At 44.5% G+C, this 17,990-nt stretch overlaps 1 protein-coding gene across 2 annotated transcripts in view; it reads left to right on the top strand.

The window, feature by feature from the left end:
- The window catches only part of DVL1 (dishevelled segment polarity protein 1), a 96,148-nt gene extending 78,649 nt beyond the window's left edge, over positions 1-17,499 (top strand). The window contains exons 6-15 of one of the 2 annotated variants that reach the window (XM_082493551.1): positions 1,347-1,440; positions 2,463-2,532; positions 3,326-3,465; positions 3,789-3,865; positions 4,348-4,415; positions 6,047-6,124; positions 11,045-11,176; positions 12,083-12,250; positions 12,753-12,959; positions 17,064-17,499. In XM_082493551.1, the coding sequence (XP_082349677.1) occupies positions 1,347-1,440; positions 2,463-2,532; positions 3,326-3,465; positions 3,789-3,865; positions 4,348-4,415; positions 6,047-6,124; positions 11,045-11,176; positions 12,083-12,250; positions 12,753-12,959; positions 17,064-17,482 (1,453 nt within the window). In that variant the 3' untranslated portion in view covers positions 17,483-17,499. Of the gene's footprint in view, positions 1-1,346; positions 1,441-2,462; positions 2,533-3,325; positions 3,466-3,788; positions 3,866-4,347; positions 4,416-6,046; positions 6,197-11,044; positions 11,177-12,082; positions 12,251-12,752; positions 12,960-17,063 lie in introns of both variants that reach the window. The other variant, XM_082493550.1, reaches the window with a different exon arrangement.
- Positions 17,500-17,990: the final 491 nt, after the last annotated feature.

Below are 17,990 nucleotides of genomic sequence, written 5' to 3'. Positions count from 1 at the left end.
ATAAGGAGTGTGTGAGGTTAACATGCCTGAAATAGTTTTGTGAACTCAAAGAGAATGTGAAAAGATTCACACCCTCTGAGCAGTTCCATCATCGGTAATATTCAGCTCAGTACGCTTGACTAAAACACACCGACTTTACGCAAGATGGGTTTCCCTCTGTGGTGGGTTGTGATCTAATGACAAACTCCTTTTTGAAGTTGCTGGTATCAGGTTTTGCTCGAGGTATTCCTGCATTCCTGCGCGTGGCTAGAACTTTGAAGAGAGGGACACGGAGACTGGGGGCAAAGACTGGTGGTTTTCTTTGTGACAGTGCCAGTTCAATGACCTGTGTTGTGTGGGGTTGTTTTTTTTTTTTTTTTAAGTCTTGGTAAATGATGGAGCATTACTTTTTTTTTTTTTTTTTTTTTTTTTTTTCTTCCCGTTCTTATCATAATAAATAGAGGAGAGATGTCTCTGTGGTGTTGCACTGGTATCTCTGATATCTAGGCTTTGTTCCAGGCTTCTGAAATTAATTTGGGCAGATCCATTTATGTCTTTCTGTGTCTCAGTTCACTGTCTGTAAAACGAGAATGATTAACAATCCTAACTCTTAGGGGGATCTTAAGGATTTATATGTAGAATGTGGCACATTTAGGTTCTACAAGTTTGAAGAGACTGAAAACCCACAACAAAATAAACCTAGCAGAATACGTAAGGGTAAATCATATTCACTATTCCTCTGTCACTGTTTGGTAGTTGCTACTATCAATTGCTACTTTATTTAATTGAATTCAAGCCCCAACGTTAAGTTCCTGTTATCAGGGTAGAAAGCAGCAAAAGAAAATAACAGCACCGTGACAAGACTCACAAAAATTAACATGAAGAGGTTCTCCAGGTTGTCTGTAGTTCTCTCAGAGCAGAGATTAAAATGATTGGTTAATGTATGGCTGTTCTTATAGTGTGCCTTTTCCTTTGGGCTGGAGGCAGAAGCACCTTTAAAGTAGTGGAAGATGGTTACCTCTGTCCTTTGGGTGGGTAAAACGGGGTGATATATGCCTGGTGAGATGTGGGTTGCATTCAGTCTTGCTCCCAAAAGAAAGCAAGCCAATGAACTCTACTCTCTAGTCCATGCTGTAGTTTAGCGGGTATCTTCTCCGGGCTCTGAGGCAGAGGCTAAGGTACAGCACACACGGACTGAGCAGCAATTCGGCAACAAACAGAGCAGCACGTTGTAAGCTAGCTGGTGGTATCCGTGTGATTTACTGTTTCCTGCATTTGTAGGAATCAGCCTGGGTTTTTGGCAGGGTGCAGAGAAACGCAAATGGCTCAGCTTTACAGAGTTGACATTTGCTCTCAATTTCCCTCAGGTTGAGTAGCTCCACTGAGCAAAGCACTTCGTCCCGACTCATACGGAAGCATAAACGCAGGAGGAGGAAACAAAGGATGCGGCAGATTGACAGGGTAAGGTTGGCATCATCGTTTTCCAAGGAGGTGAACCGTGATTTTGAGTGTAGCACATGAATTAGGAAGGGATCCAGAACACATCTGTGCCCTGTTGAATTCACTGGAAAGGCTCCCCTTGGCTCCAGGCTGCCCTGGACTAAACCTCTAACATTTGAAGTTCTGCAACACCAGTCAAGACTCTCCTTCTCCTCTGCCTTTCCCTTTTACTGTTAAGGGATTGCGTTTCTTGTTGTCTCGTTCAAGACCAGCCTCTGCAGGAGAACCTCCATTGGGTGCTGGCTGATGTGGGCAGCGGGTGTCTGTGCTGCTAGACATCTGCTGTGTAAATTGCTGAGACTTGTGCTCTGCTGAAAGGAGGAATCCACGGTCGTAGGAAATGGGAGATCCTTCCTCTTGCCCTTTTCTGGGCTAGTCCTGTGGTGGCAGAATGAGGGCGGTCCAAATGACATACTTCGTGAAGTGACTGTGTCCTTCTCCTATAAATATCAGTCTTCCCAGGTTAAAGAATGAGTACGCATGCATTTTATGACAAGACCTGGAGTAATGTTTTAGAAGATATTTGATAAGCACATTTGTATTTAATTTTGGAGGGAGGGGAGTGTCTGTCCTCTCTCTTCCTGGAGGAGCGTGTGTTGTTCGCTCCTCTCTTTAGGGAGGAGCCGTGGATGCAATAATTCACGCTCCGCTGGGCACTTCAGTATTTAAATGTCTGCCTGTCAGTCCTGCACTCAGGCAGCAGAAATGCTTCAATGTGAAGTCAAGTTGAAAAACCTTAATATAGGAACCTGCTCTGCGTGTTTTGTAAACAAATCTTTGGAGAAAGTGCAGATTGTGTTCAGATTTTTTTTCCTCATCGATTCTGAATGAAGAATAATTTTGAGGAGGCCACAATGGTTTCTGGATGCTTTCCAAATGGAAACCTATTAATCGGTTCCCGATGAATTAATCCTCAATAGTTATTTTTACTATCTTATTCTGAATCATTTAAAACCTTGAGACTTCTCTGTTGTATTTTGCAGTCGTCTTCGTTCAGCAGCATCACTGATTCTACCATGTCCCTAAATATCATCACTGTCACACTCAACATGGGTAAGAGGATAAGCAATGTTTTGGTTTTTTATGATGAATTTCAAGTGATACAGATGTATTTTGTTGTGGTGTAGTAGCCTTCGGAGCCAGTAGAAAGTGCCTTGGTTTGAAAGGATGCCAACTGAACTAAAAGGGATGGCAGCCGGGAGCTGCTGCTCTGCTGCTGGTGCCTGGATTCCCAGTCCAGTACTGGATAGCCGTCAGCACAAGCAGATCGGTATTCTTTCCGAGAAGCCCGGGGAGGGAGCTGGAACTCCGGGGTATGGGGCTCTGCTCTTATTTCTAGGAACATAAGGGGTCAGACATTGTTACGAGCAAGAGTAGAAGGGCACTGGCGGTTTGCATTTCTGCTGCTCGTGCATTTCATTGTTTAGCCAGATAGAAATGTGCAGGACTGCCAATTCAGCACCTTTCAGTAGCGCCAAATTCTTCCTGCCACTCTGACGTGTGGAAAAAACATTGCCTAATGCTGATCCGGTGCCTAATCTCTAGGTGTAGACATGTCTTTTCAACGTCGTTTCTCTTGCTGATTTTTTGAACGTAACTTTTCAGTGTGCTGTGTGGAAAAAATCATGTCTTTAGCAGCAGTTCCGTGCTGCCCTTCCCTGAAGGTGCCGGGCAGACACACACCAGTAGGGTAACCTGAGATCATTGTAAGTCAGACGTGGCCCATGATGTGTTGAGTGAACTGATTTTTCAAGACTGAACTAGCCTGCTGTTAGCTCTTCACTGTCATTCCAATCACTTTGTTTGCTTTTTTCCTCCCCCTACCCTCCACTTTCTATCTGTATAGAAAAGTATAACTTCCTGGGAATCAGCATTGTAGGACAGAGCAATGACCGGGGTGATGGTGGCATATACATTGGCTCTATTATGAAAGGAGGGGCTGTGGCAGCAGATGGCCGAATTGAACCAGGAGACATGCTTCTGCAGGTTGGTCCGCGTCCAAAAGTACGTGCTGCTGGCTTGTATGTTGGTGGCTCAGCTCAGTCGTCCCACCAGTTCCGTGAACTTAGCGATCAGTTAACAGAATTCATTTGTACTCGGAGAAATGCGTCACAAAGACTATTGTCACTTAAATCTGTAATTCTTTGCGAACTCTGCTCCATAGTTGATGCGCTCTGAGAAACAATATTTCTGCAGCTGCTCAAAGGAATGGAAACAGTTACAAGGCAAATAAATTTGGAAACAAATAGTTAAAATATCTTTAACTTTCCTGTTGCAAAGCCTGACCTCTGCTTTTTGTGATGTTTCAGGTGAATGATGTCAATTTTGAGAACATGAGCAATGATGATGCAGTACGGGTTTTACGGGAAATAGTCTCCAAACCAGGGTGAGCATATTACAAAGTCTGCCTACTTATCCGCCATATCCAGTTGTTGATATTGGGCAAACCTCAGAGAAATCAACATTTTGATCTCAATAAGTGACCGGTGTGGCTGCTGATCTCAACTCTGAACTTCTTAGTGTAAATGAGGAATAGGTGAAACTGGTTCCAATGTACCAGCCAAAACCAACACAAACTAGGAGTTGCCTGGTTTCAGTAGCACTATTTGTTTAGGCAATGAGCGTTTTAATATCTCAAGAGCTGATCGTTCAACAGATTTCACCAATAGTGCTCATGATCCAGAAACCAGAAACATCCTGATACTGGTTCATACAGAAAGTACTTCGACAAGCATCTCAAAAGCGGTCTCAGAATGTACGTGACAACTGGTGGATAGGAATAAGTTTGTTTCAGAGAGTTCATTGTAGCAGTTACAGCTTCTGTAGGGAAAGTTAAGAGTCACCCTTACTTGTTTTCTTTCTTCCTAGACCTATCAGCCTAACAGTAGCCAAATGCTGGGACCCCACTCCCAGGAGTTATTTCACCATCCCCAGGGGTGAGTATACATTCGTGCTCTTTGCTGGGTTCCTGTGGAGCCCCCAAGGTCTAGAAGATTTTCAGCTGTTTTGGCATCTTAACAGATTTCCGTTCCCTATAAGTTTGATACTTTTACGTTTGGTTGTATTGTTGTTTACTTTTTGGTTTGGGAGGCGGGGGTTAAGGTACTTTTTCTGGGACTCCAGTGCTCACTGAATTCGTGAGAATTTTCCTTTTGGTTCACATGGCTTTGGATCGAGCTCTTAACCTTTTGGTGTGTGTATCCTTGTGATCCTAATCTTTCAATTGATAGGAGGATAGCTATACTTAACTGTTAAAAAGCCTCATTTTGTCACATGTAGACTTTTTAGATTAAAAACTGATTATTTTTAAAATTTGAGGCAAACAACATTGTTTGGTAGACAAACCAAACCATGGAAAATGGTGTAGCTTTAAAACTTCTGGCTTAATAAACCCTTCAAGCTATAAAAGCTCTGTGCTCATGTGGCAAACACAGCTGCCTCCTGCTGGTGAGTGCGCTGCTTGTGATACTACTGAAACCAACTTGTTACCAGTCCTAAGAAGATGAGGATAGCATTTTACGTTGACGTTAGTGCAATAGACTCGTGCAGGCTATGGGACCTCACTCAGTGAAGTCCTTAGGAAAACCGGCATAATCAAGAGAAAAATCCCACAAATCCCACATTTCAGCTTTGCTATAGGGAGAGCTGGTGTATCAGTTTGTCCTTTGTTCAGCGAAGGTGCGTCCATTATTCTCCAGGGCAAACAGCGGTATATCTCTTGTAGGGTAAACTGGTTGCAAGAACGTGTGGGGGATTTTGTGGAAATACCTAACATAGGCAGAGCTCTTTTACATAATTTCTGGTTTTAAGGCAATGGAACAACAGCCACTATAATTCAGAAGAAAAGAAGTAATCCAGATTATGGGGAAAACTGAGTTTTATTCCCGGCTTTAAAAATTACTCGTGGCTCTTCTGAAGGTCCGAGTGTAATTTTCACTCTTCTCTGACACCAGTCTCTTCAAACAGTCTTTATATGTCTTGGCTATTTATTTTGCAAGACTATTCCGGTCCTAAAAAGTTTCATTATAGCTGCTGAAAGCACTGAGAGGGGAATTCCGTGATGCCTCATCTCTGCAAATGCAAAGCTCTAGAATTACCGTTCTGATTCACCTTCAGCAGAACATTCACCTTCTGTCTGAGTGGTCATTTTGGATCCGAGACCCTTACAAGTAGGGAGAGATCTTCCTGTCAGCTGGGGCAAAGCATTGCCAGTACTTCACGTCATGGCAAAATGAGAATTTCTGTCTCGCTGTGTATTTCAGTAGTGAAATATTGTTACTAGACTGGGAACTTCTTTCCCACGAGTGGAAATATTTCACTCCTCCTGCAATTATAGGAACAGGAGTGTCATGGTTTTATCCTATTCGGCTGGTGTGGCAGTCGTTAGAGGAAACCAGCTACTGCTGGCAAGGTGCTTTTTGTTCCCGCGTGCTGAGACTGTCTCAGGTGTACTATTAGAATGGCAAGAATTTGTGCAGCCCCAAAAAAATCCTTCTTATCTAGATCTTAGTGTTTAATGCAAATCTGATTCCATTTGTCTTTTTTTCCTTTTCTGGTTGTTTTGCAGCTGAACCAGTGAGGCCAATTGACCCTGCAGCGTGGATCTCTCATACCACAGCCATGACGGGAGCGTACCCCCGTTACGGTATGAGCCCCTCCATGAGCATCACCACATCTACCAGCTCCTCACTAACAAGCTCAATTCCCGATTCGGAAAGTAAGTCACACTGCGGCCAGCACAGGGCAGGCGTCTTCTGCTCGGGGCCAGCAGTGCAGAGCTGTGCGCAAAACCGACCCCAGCCACAAGCACGATGAAAACGACAGCCGCCACAGAACTCTTGAATGCTTTCTTAAATTTGTAATTCGTATGGGGAGCATAAAATCTTTTTTTCCAAAGGTCAGAAGTTAATGCAGTGGTGTTTTGCTAGGGTTCCCATTCGGGAAAAGGTGGCTCATGGTCCCTTTTAAAGTTACAAGGCAGGCCTCCGGCTTCGTCCCCTCAGATGAATGTGAGAGCTTCCTCCTTGCATTTGACTGTCTTTTAATAAATTTAAATAATTTACTTCGGATAGATGTCACTGCATAGTAACGTCAGTGTATCGTTTAGGAAATCTTCCACTGATGTTCACATAGCCGCCTTTTATACTTTTTTATACTTTTAGAATTTATTGAGCAAGAAAAAAAACAGATGTCCCACGTGAAATTATGGTTAGAATTCAGCCTTCTTCCCTTATTTGTCTGTCTGTGGCAGTCATGATTCCTTATCTTAGAAATTTTTATTTAAAAAATATAAACTCTTCCTTCCTGTTACTTTTCCTTTGCTTTCTGATGTCAGCGTGAGATAAAAGCTAGCATTTGGTTTGAAATACATGGCAGTAAGGCAAAACAAATAAACGAGGAGCACGTGTCTCTGAGAACGCTGTCCACTGAAGTCCTCGTTCAGGAAAGCGTTCATATTCAAAACAGCACTTCTGTTTACTTGAACATGAAAGTCACTTTACACCTCATTAGTATGTGTTTGTTTCTTGTAATATCGATATGGAAGAATTTCTATAGAGGTGCAACTTTTCTATCCGATTTGTTCATCTGTAGCAAGGAGACTTATTGTATTTGTTTATATACACGTAGAAATCTTGAAGTGCCTTTAAAGTTCCGAGGAGATTATCTCATTTGTGGAACGGTGCTACCTCAGTATGCAATCATTGAAAGCCGGGTAAACACTTAGGTGTTTGACAAGGGATGCTTAAATGTCTGCCAGATCCGGAGTCTAAAGTTAGGACTGCGTAACTTTTTTTTCATTTTATAAGATTTTTCCAGAAGAAAGGGGGGATATATTAGAAAAAACAACAAAACAAAACGAACAAGAAAAACAACACTTTGGGGATTTAAAAGACCAATGTCGTGATGTGATTAGTGACGGAATCTTCCCTGGACAAATGCATGGTGAAGCGTGAAAGTTGCATTTGCAGGGACCAGCTGAGTCCTGCCAGGCTACATAGGTGTCTGCCTCTTTGTCTTCTGCCCTCTCTCAGATTTTATAAGCACATAGTTCCCGGAATTACACCTACACCCCTTTTGTAGGCGTAGTAGCTCTGTGTAGTAGCCTCTTTAGATAGTAGGCAGCACCACCAGAGGGGAAATACATCCGCAGCAGAAAGCAAGTGAACCACTTACCTGATGACTGCTTTATCCTGAGATGTGCTTTCAGCCTTACAGGTACTAAAGGTTGCTGGAATCAAATGTATTTGCTGATTGCTGTCAGATAAGAGTCTGTTACTCTGCATTCCTCTTGAACTATTCATGTATCGTGTGCCTTGATATATAGCGATGTGATTGGGAAGTGTGGAACGCAGACGCCCTCTCAATCATACTTTTAAAATAAAGGTTATTTGGGAGCAGAACCACGTTTCTGGAGACAGCTTCTCATTTCTATGCCAGTGACTTACAACGTTTCCTTTCCTGAACGCAAGAAAATGGGGAGTACCGCTGGCCTTTATTGTGACCTTCTGCTTAGCACTCCTTCCTTCGGTCCAGTCCTGTCACCCCCCGTGCGCGGCAGGCAGCCCTAGGGACAAAGAGGACCTGTCCTGTGAACCTCTTTGGCAGGAAAGACAAAACTGTGGAGGAACGGAGGAGGGGGGAGAGAGAGAGAGAGAAGCGAGGAGAGACTGCGCGTTGACATCTCTAAGAACGAAGAGCTTCATGCAAAGTGGGGCTTTCTACCATTTCATGTTCAACTGCAAGATTCTGTGTTTCAGTCTGGCTGGAGTCACTGGTGTTCGAAGCAAATACGGTATCTGTGCTACAGCACCTGGCTGTGAAAGTGGAAGCAGTCAATTAACGGAGTCATATTAGACAAGTCTGTTTCATAGCTCCTTGTTTTAAGTACTGTGAATGTCCGCTGGTTTACTCTGTTTGTGGAGCAAGGCCAGGATAATGCAAAGAGACTGAACAACTGCTTTCCTTCTCATGAGCCTTCCTTTGCTCTCCAGCCTCTGGATCAGAAGCGAAGCTCTGATATCGGGACCATTTGCACGGCCGCCATCACATCAGTCCTAGTGATTAAAGTAGCTGAGATTTTGGGGCCATACAAATCGCCACCACGCAGTAGGAATTATTCCACGTTAGCTCTTTATTTTCTCAGGTGCATTTCTTCAAAAACAGGACGATGCAAACCAGGGCAGAATGAGGTGTTTCGCAGTAATTATTGCTTAAAAGAGTGTCTTGTTCTCCAGCAGCGTTCCGGCTGATGCAGGAGATTATTCTCTCACAGTGATTTGTGAGTGTTGGACTCGCTGCCTCAGTCAGTGCAAACTCTGCTCCTCATTTACTCTGCTGACGGTAGATTTTTCCAGCCCCTCTTCTGCCACGACAAGACCCCTTTCTGCAAAGCAGTGCTGTCCCGTTCCGTGAGATTAACTTCAAGTGTTTCAATGTTTCTTGAAAGTCTTGCTCTTTCAAAATGCAGTCTGCTGACATCGTTGGAAAGTTCTCTTTTTCTCTTGCATGGACTTCAGAGGATTTTGAATTGGGACTTCAAACTATTTCTGCTTGATAGTATTCAGCCCGAGGTACTGCATAATTTCCTGGGGCCTTTTTGTTTGGGCAGATGTGTACTTCCTTACTCAAAGAAGGATACAAGCCAGCGGTGGTGTTACACGTGGTAGGACTTCACTTTCCTGGAACATACACCTCTTTTATTACTAGGGTCTGCTAAGGGGAAAAAAATGCCACTCAAAACCAATAACTGAAGCCCTGAGAAAGAGCTTTGTGGTAGATCTGGTACCCCAGAAATGACTTATGGTCTGTGCCGTTCCTCGGGTTCGCACATTCCTGTACAGGCAGTCAGGTCGTCAGCCCACAGTTGACTGAGTTCAGATCAAAGGGGGTGCATTTTAGATGCATCTTAGAATTTTTCATATTTGTCCAGCAATTAGCAGACTTAGAAAATATTGATGATTGTTTGGCCGGCGTTGTTCTTTAAATGCAGATTGCAGATCTCCAAGAAAATACAATTTATTGCTCCCCACATGCTGTACTTGAATACTGATTTGTTGTGTTTTTTTTCCCCAAACAAACATGTTGCTTTTTGCCACTAACCAAACTAACTTAAAGCAAAAGCAAAATGTTAGTGTTTATTCAAACTTTGTAAGTATTGAAAGCGCATGCATAGATGGTCTGGGATGTTTTCATGCATATTGGCAGTGCATGTATTGAAAGAAGCACTTCCAGTTTTCATTGTTTCATGCTTGTTGTACCTTTTATCAAAATGTTGGGTTGCTGGAAAAGGACAAAACTGGTTCCCTTGTGCTTTTGAAAGGTGGGTGATGTGGGGAGCTGGGGGAAGGGAGGGGAGGAGGGTGTCTGAATTCCTGATGGAGAAAGGTCTGAACTACAAACACAAGACGCATCTGCTCGACGGGAATTTTCTCGGGCTGAGAAGAATGGGAGCAGAGAGGAGGACTGAGTGCTGTATCCAAAGAGTATAGTTGTCTTTTGTACAGACAGGATGATTGAATTCTGCACAGAACACAGGAAGGCTGTTGGACTCTTGGACCCAGATTCACCCCGATGGGCTTTCAATATTCAATGCCACTTTGCCTCTACGTATGGTAGAGGAGGAGTGCTGAAGGAGCTAGACTCCTCTGGCAGGCACCTCGGTGCAGCAGGGTCGGTCTCAGCCCTCTTGTCCTGGTTTTATTATAAAAAATGATAAAGAAAGTATGAAGCCTCTGGTGAGCCAGCTCTGCCCGTAAGAGAGTGCGAGAGATGAATGGAGCAGTGACGGCTCCCGAGCCAGTTGGGAGTAGCATTTTTTTTTTAAGTGTTCTGGAAGAAAGATGCAGAGCAAAGTAATGCTGGGTTAAGTGACTTGTTAACTTGTAAGGCTGCCATCATTTGGGTTTTTAAGGAAACCACTAGCCTTTATCCTGATGATGGAACCTTGCTTGTCTAATTTCAATTCTCCCCAATTATGCTGATGTCCGAATTTATAAAAAAAACAACCACAAATGGACATTCATTGAGACACAGTCATCATCTTTCTCCATGCAGATGGGTATTACTCCTGACAATTACACCAAAAGTTAAAGAACAAGCCCAAACCCTTTGTCCTCTCCTGACAATTACACCAAAAGTTAAAGAACAAGCCCAAACCCTTTGTCCTTCGGAGTTTTGCATACAGTGCACTGCACCGTTGGATGGGTGGGGGCTGTTCATGGCAAATTGAAATGGAAAGGAATGGTCATAGAACTCCTTGGGCTTCCTTTTCTGCAAATCTCAATGCAGTGTGGATTGAAAGAGTGCAGGGCTGACCTGTAGCTGGTTCGAGAAGTCGAGACGCGTAGGGCCTCAGTGACTAAACCGGTTGCACTGAGCGCAATCTCTGAAGAATTGGTACGGATGTGATGGTTGATGTCATCGATGAGGGTGCATTTGGGAACCTTTGTGTCTTATTTTTGCATCTGTTGGTAAATCTTGAAACGTTTCATCCAAATCGGGAGCTGAGAAGTTCTTTTTGGACTCAATTAATTTCAAAGAAGCATGTAACCTTTCTTCCTTTTAGAATTAGAAGAATCTCCCTTAACTGTGAAGAGTGACATGGCTACTATTGTCAAGGTTATGCAGCTACCAGACTCAGGCCTTGAAATTCGGGACAGGATGTGGTTAAAAATTACCATCTCCAATGCAGTGATAGGTAAGCAGTCCAAAGGAATGCTGGGGGGGGGAAAACAGTGGCTTTTTGGAAATAGGCTGAAGAAACTACCTTTATATGAACTTTTTTCCCCCTGTCAATGACCTCTTATATTCCCTTGACTTGGTATTTGTGGACAACTGCAAATGTGACAGGAAATAACTAATATCTCTTGTTTGGGTCTGGACAGCCAAAAATACTGCACGTTTCTCATGGTCACACGCAGCTGGTCCTTAACCCTTGCTTGTTATAGCTCAGGTTTTCCGTGTAACTACTTGTGGCTCCAGCAATCTGCCCAAGTTCAGCAGAGCAACAATCCTTGTAATTCCAGTTCCAGACAGCCACACAACCTTAATAAAGCATCTTAATTACATTTAAAATGACCACAATTAGTCTGCTTTTGATTCTGACTGTCCTGTGACCTGGACTGTGCTAACATCTGGTCAGTCTAGGTTGTGGTTGTTTTTTGCTGAGAAAGCAATTGGAACCCCCCAGGTCTTTTGACAACGTGACATCCGCCTCTTGAGGAGTCTGACCCTCCCAATCACTTCTGTTCTGTACATCCCATGTCATTTTCCTTGCTGCAACTCAGAAGGGGTTGAACAGTGTAACTATAAAATTTTCTGTGTACCTGTTTGGTCTCAGTGTTAATGTGGTGTCCAACTGGATGCAAGAGAATCCTTTGCTTTCATTATTGATGTTTGGTGGTAACTAATTTAGCAGTTCGGCTGAGTCATGAAAATAGCATTTTAAGCTCTTTGCAGCAAGATCGCTACATGTTCGTATTTGCGTTCAGTCCCTGGCACAGTGGTACCAGTGGGCTGTGTGATAATGTGGAGATTAAAAAACCGAAGAAGGTAGTTTTTGGCTCTGATGATGCTGTGTCTCCTCTTCCTGTTCTCATTTTAGGAGCAGATGTGGTTGACTGGCTTTACACACACGTGGAAGGCTTCAAAGACCGACGGGAGGCTAGAAAATACGCCAGCAGCATGTTAAAACATGGCTACCTCAGGCACACTGTGAACAAAATCACCTTCTCGGAACAGTGCTATTATGTCTTTGGAGACCTCTGTGGCAGTAAGTTCCCACCTGTGAAGGGCAAAGCTGCATGTGCGTTGTCTCTTCGGTGCTCGCGGGAGTCCTGTAGGATTTCACAAGTGGCTGTTTCAGAACAGGCCATTATTTGGAAGTTGCATGAAAAGTGTTTGACGCTCCTGTTAGACCAAGCGGTTAGACAACTTGGAAGAGAAGGATGAACTCATCAAACAGGGCATTGCAGCGAGGCTCAAGAAAGCAGGGTTTCTTTCTGGTGATGCCACAGAGCTCCTGCTCGTCAGTCACACTCAGCTTCCGATCTGTAAAACAGGGATGAGTCCTCCTTGATTTACGGAAGTGCTGCAAAGGTGCCTTGGTGTTCAGTGGTAAAAATTGATGCCTGCCCTACCGTGTGTGATATTTGAAGTGAACTCCAGAGGCTGAGGCCCTCTAGTCCCTCACCACACTAGGTGTCAGCCGTTACTAACGTGCGGGTCTCAGCTGCTAGGTAAAACACCGTCTTCACCTTTGCTCTCTTTTGCAGATATGGCTGCGCTGAACCTTAACAATGGTTCTAGCGGAGCCTCGGATCAGGATACCCTTGCTCCACTTCCGCATCCTGCTGCTCCCTGGCCATTAGGCCAAGGATACTCGTATCAGTATCCTCTGCCCCCTCCGTGTTTTCCACCAGCGTACCAAGACCCAGGCTTTAGCTATGGCAGTGGCAGTGCCGGGAGCCAGCAAAGTGAAGGTAAGATGGTTAATCGGGTATTTATTTCTACCGTTGTCATTACCCCTAGCCATTTGCTTGAGTTCCTTCGTACTGTCTGTGCTCCTGTCTTGTGGTTTTGTATGCTACCTGCATGGATTTGGTCGCGACCGCACGTAATCAAAACAGTTTGTGTCTGTGATGGAGTGGGTTAGCCTTTCAGCTCTGTATTGAAACTGCCAGCGATGTTTGAACTGAGTCAGTAGAACAGAACGGAATAGATGCTGTTTATAGTTACGCTGTAGTTTGTACCCCATACAAAAAGCCAGTGGGGAACCGGAGCCAAGCGGTGCGTCATGTCCATGGTGGAGTGGGCATCTGTACTTTTCTTACCTATCAGCACCACGGTAAACTACTGCTGAGATAATGCTGATCAGGCCAACATTAATGTCGCAGTTGTCCGCCCTCTTAAACAGATAAACTATTGCCCCCCGTTTTAGAGGTCAGAGCCATTGCCAACAGTGGGGCTGCAGTCGCCTGATACTGCTAGAAATGAGGCCGTTTTGTTGCTCATGGAACAGGAATTAGAACCAAGGTGCTCTTGGCTTTCGCTTCAATGCTCAGTACCAAAGGAAAATCACTCTCTCTGCTTGTGTGAGACAAGCGTGAGGTGGCCGGCCAGATGGTTTACAGGGCTGAAACACTGCTCACAGGGAGGAGAGTCTCTTTTGTAATATATGACAGGGAAAAAAAGATAATACTGCATGGATTAAAAACCTGACCTCCTCCTTTCCTGCCCTAGGATAATTTTGTGGTTTATTTTTAAACCTTAGTAAATAAAAATTATGTATTTTTTTGGCTGTACAGATTATTTCTTTTTACTTTCATTTTTTAAAATCATTTCCTGAGTGAGTTTGCTGCCAGTAAAGAAAGGATGAGGATTCTCTGTGTTTTTGTGATGGACATCCAGTAACTTGGATGTAACTTCTTCCTGTTTACTGCAGCCAGTTATATTTTGCAAAATTGCACAAAAGAATTTGATAACAGGAACTTGCTCACGAGATTTTAGCACTAGTGCTTCCCACCTTATCTCAAAATAAGAAGTGGCTGTGATGAAGCTCACAGTGGTATCCAGAGGTTTTAGAACTGCAAGCTGATTGTGCTGGAAAGAACGTGATCATTTTTCTTGGCAGCTGGTTCTGCAGGCAGGAGAATATTAGACCTCTGCTGCTGGAATAGGAAAGGTATGGTATTTTATCCATGCGACCTGTGTTACTGACTAAAGAGAGCCTTACGAAAGGCGCCACGGTGTTTAATTTTGAAGGGTTTCAACGCTGTCCTTGTTCTTTTGGAAACTACACTTCTGTGTTGTTTCTTGCTTTGTAACTGTTATTCCCTTGTTTTGTTCTGAGCAAGCATTAGACTGAAGGATTCATAGAGGAATGGCTGACTCTAGGGGATTGGTAAGCTTCAAACGCCTCCATAACGATAATGAATTCACAGCATGATCATGTAGACTCTTGTGACCCAAATGTTTAGCTGTATTTTTTCTTCTTTTTCTTTTATTTTTTTTTTCCTTTTTAATTGTCTTGGACGCTCAACCTGTCTTAACCCACAGTAGTCCAATAGTGTGACATTAGCATCTCAAGCTGCCTGGCCCCTGCGTGACTGTGCTGCAGCAGCTACGGAGGGGGATGGCGTCAGACACCTCGCTGGCAGCTCAGATGGGAAAATCCTATCCCCAGTCTCTTCGCTGCTCTTCATAAAAGATATAAATAATCCCAACTCCTGATATATTAGTCTGATGTCATCCATGTGGATTGGATTTATCTACCGGTGCCCTTCCACTGCTTATTTAGTGAAAGACACTTGAGCACTGCCCAGATGTCTCAGGCAGGTATTAAGCATCCTGGGATACAAGGTTGCATCGCTTACTCTCAATACAGAGTGTTAGAACTGGGTTTCTTTTGAAGTCTCTTTATGTGCAATGGTAGATCATAACTAAATTCATCTGGTGAACAAGAGCACTGCTCCAGAGTCCAGTGAATGTCACATGTTCTTTTGAAATGAATGCAGTGTATTTGCTGATGATTACAGACAAAAGCCTAAGATGTGGGTCAAGAGACGGACTGAGGCTGAAGACCTCACAGAGTTTTATGTGATGTTGCAGTTCTGTTCAAGGCTCTGTTCCAGTTTAGGTTCCTGCTTATTTCATCTGAGCCACATCGTCTGTCCCTGCTCGTGGTACCCAAGACAGGCTATTTGGAAGGCTTGGGCAGGTTTGCTGTAGGGAATGGCACTGGTGTGAGGACCAGCTCCTCTGCAAAACGTCAGCTCTGTTACCATAGTGTTTAGATCAAAGACACGCTATGGAACTGGCAATGAATTCTTGTGTATGGGGAGCTTGCATTGAGGAGCAATGACTTTGGGTAAGGTTGGCAGGGTTTGGATGGGTGGCAACAAAATGCATCATGAGATAAAGGCAGAGAGGCATATTAGTTGGGGAAGGGTTAAAATCAAATGTCAATTTTCTTCCACTGTGAACAATGTGCCACACTGGAGAGCTTACAAAAAGGCTTCTTGGAGATAATATCTATGTTGTTCTTTGGAGCAAAGGCTGTAACAGTGAACCTGCTAACAAGTAGTTTCTCCTCTCTAATTTGTCTTTACAAGATTGCTATGAAGCACTGAAATGACAGCTCAGGGAACACCGTACCTCTTCAAAGGCTCACCTTAATGAACCTTTGTAGCAGTTGTTGGAGGCAGCCGAACGCAAGTTAACATCTCCATTTGCGGATGGAGGAAAACTGAGGCACAAAGCAGGACAGTGGTTTTCCCAGAGCAGAGAAGAGCTGATGGGGGTTGCAGTCCGCAAATACCACTTCAGAGTCCCGGGCTCAGAATACTAACTTCAAGTCCAGTGATTTTTTCTTCTGTGTTTTCCATCTATTCCCAGCTCTTCTTGCGCTCTGCAGGGGAGTCTGGCCTTTCTGCTATACACACCGGGTCAGGCGAGTTTTCCTGTCTCTTCTACTTGCCTGCTGTAAACATCAGCTGGAGCAGACAGAAGGTGATGATCATCTGTCATTCAAGAAAGGAGCAGCACAGAATCATTCTCTTTTTCCTGTTTCAGTGACCGCAGTGGCTCATTCAGACTCAGAAGCTGGTCCCCTATGTGTCTGGCTGGGGATCCTTTTTGGGGAGACAATCTTGCACTAAGATGGCATGAACTTAATGAGATATTCTGTGGGTTGGTTTGTTGTTTTTTTAAGAAGAATAATTAACTTGGAAATGTCTCCTAACATCATCTAGCTCTGTTTCTCACGGTAACAGAGCACAACCTTCTATTTCCATGTAAAATCAGTTCTGAGGTTCAGTGAAGTTTGTACATAGCAACAACTCGGCTTACACACCGGCAGCAGTCCTGTGTTTTTCCGAGTTGGTTTAGTGGCCTCTGTTGGGAACATCCTTCATGTTATTGATTCATCATAGAGCACTTCAACAAATAACTGTTTTTTGAAGAATTCTCCAACAACAGAACCCGGTAGTGATGAATTTTAAAAGAAGGAACTTTTAAAAGAAGACACTGAAGCCAGCAGAAGGGCATCTGTTAACCTCGGGTGATTTTGCCCTGGGAACGAGTGTGCCCAGCAGCGTGCCCAAGGGTGATAGAGAGGGCAAATGAGTTCCTTTTTGAAAAGTTTTTGCTGATAGAAGATAGCAAAGACGGAGACAGTTGCAATTAGATTGAACTTGTTTGCTTGAGTCAAAGCCCAAACACCTGCTTCTTCCTTCTGTTTCTGCTCCTCCCCTCTCTCCGGTAGCGGCAGCGGAGCAGACGGCTTTCAGCCGGTAAAGGCTCTCAGCCAGTAGCTCTGGGCTAGCTGCTGCTCTCACTGTGCGAGCTCTAAGGTGTCTATGTGTACCTGTGCATGGCACAACCTTGTCAGCTTTGTTCTACCGATTGTCATTGCTAAATCCCATAAGCCACCACCAGCACGTTCAGGCCTGGTTTTGTCATCACTGTCGCCATTGCAGTGGTCATACCCGGATCGGTGGGTTTTGGTAGGAGCTGATCTGGGAGACGGCAGCGGACGTGAGCTAATGCTGTCTTTTCTCTGTGTCCTTTTCGCTCGTGGGCTTTAGGAAGCAAAAGCAGCGGCTCGAACCGAAGCAACAGCGAGAACAGCAGGAGAGCTCTTGGCAGAGAGAAGGACCGCAAGTCGGCTGGCAGCGGCAGCGAGTCCGACCACACTGCCCGCAGCGGGGGCGGCGCCAGTGTCCTGCGTCGGGAGAGGCCCGTCAGCCAGCTCAGCCACCGGAGTCACGTCTCTGCCACCCACAGCGAGAGAAGCCACCACAGCCATCATTCTTACGGGCCTCCGGGAGTCCCACCCCTCTACAATCTCCCCAAGATGGGCTCCAAAGTCTACGGGACGAGCGGACCCCCTGGAGGGCCCCCCGTGAGGGAACTGAGCTCTGTTCCTCCAGAGCTGACGGGGAGCCGGCAGTCCTTCCAGAAGGCTATGGGCAACCCTTGCGAATTCTTTGTCGACATCATGTGAGAAGAAGTGCCTTCAGACTCTGCTTGGGGAAGGGCCGGGGCGGGGGAGGGGAAGAGGGGGGGATGATTGTTTTGGGGGTGGGTGAGCAATTTGGTCATTGTCGAACACTTAATGGAAGAAACTTGGCTGTCTTGCATGTCACACCTTCTGGTTTGCAATTGTGTTGCAGAAAAATCAACAAAACAAAACAAAAAATACAAAAAAAAACCCACAAAAACAAACAAAAAAATATCTCCTGGGATTGCTAAATATCAGCAATTTGATGACATCTTTTCTTTATCCTTTCCCCCCCCCTCTTGTTTTTGATTGTGAATGGCTGGTGAATATTCACATCTTAATGAGCTTTGGTAACTGTGGCACCTACACAATGTAATTAGTGTATCTTTTTGGCTGTTTCAAGGACTATGATTTCACGTGACTTCTAAATTTCCAATAATGCATAGTAGCACTTTTATTTTTCCCTGCTTTTTCTCTTACAAGTCAAAAATGACGGTTGGGTAGTATCTGC

The sequence above is a fragment of the Vanellus vanellus genome (assembly GCF_965231255.1).
Source record: "Vanellus vanellus genome assembly, chromosome: 20".
Lineage (NCBI taxonomy): Eukaryota > Metazoa > Chordata > Aves > Charadriiformes > Charadriidae > Vanellus > Vanellus vanellus.
This window is presented reverse-complemented; position numbering and strand designations above follow the sequence as displayed.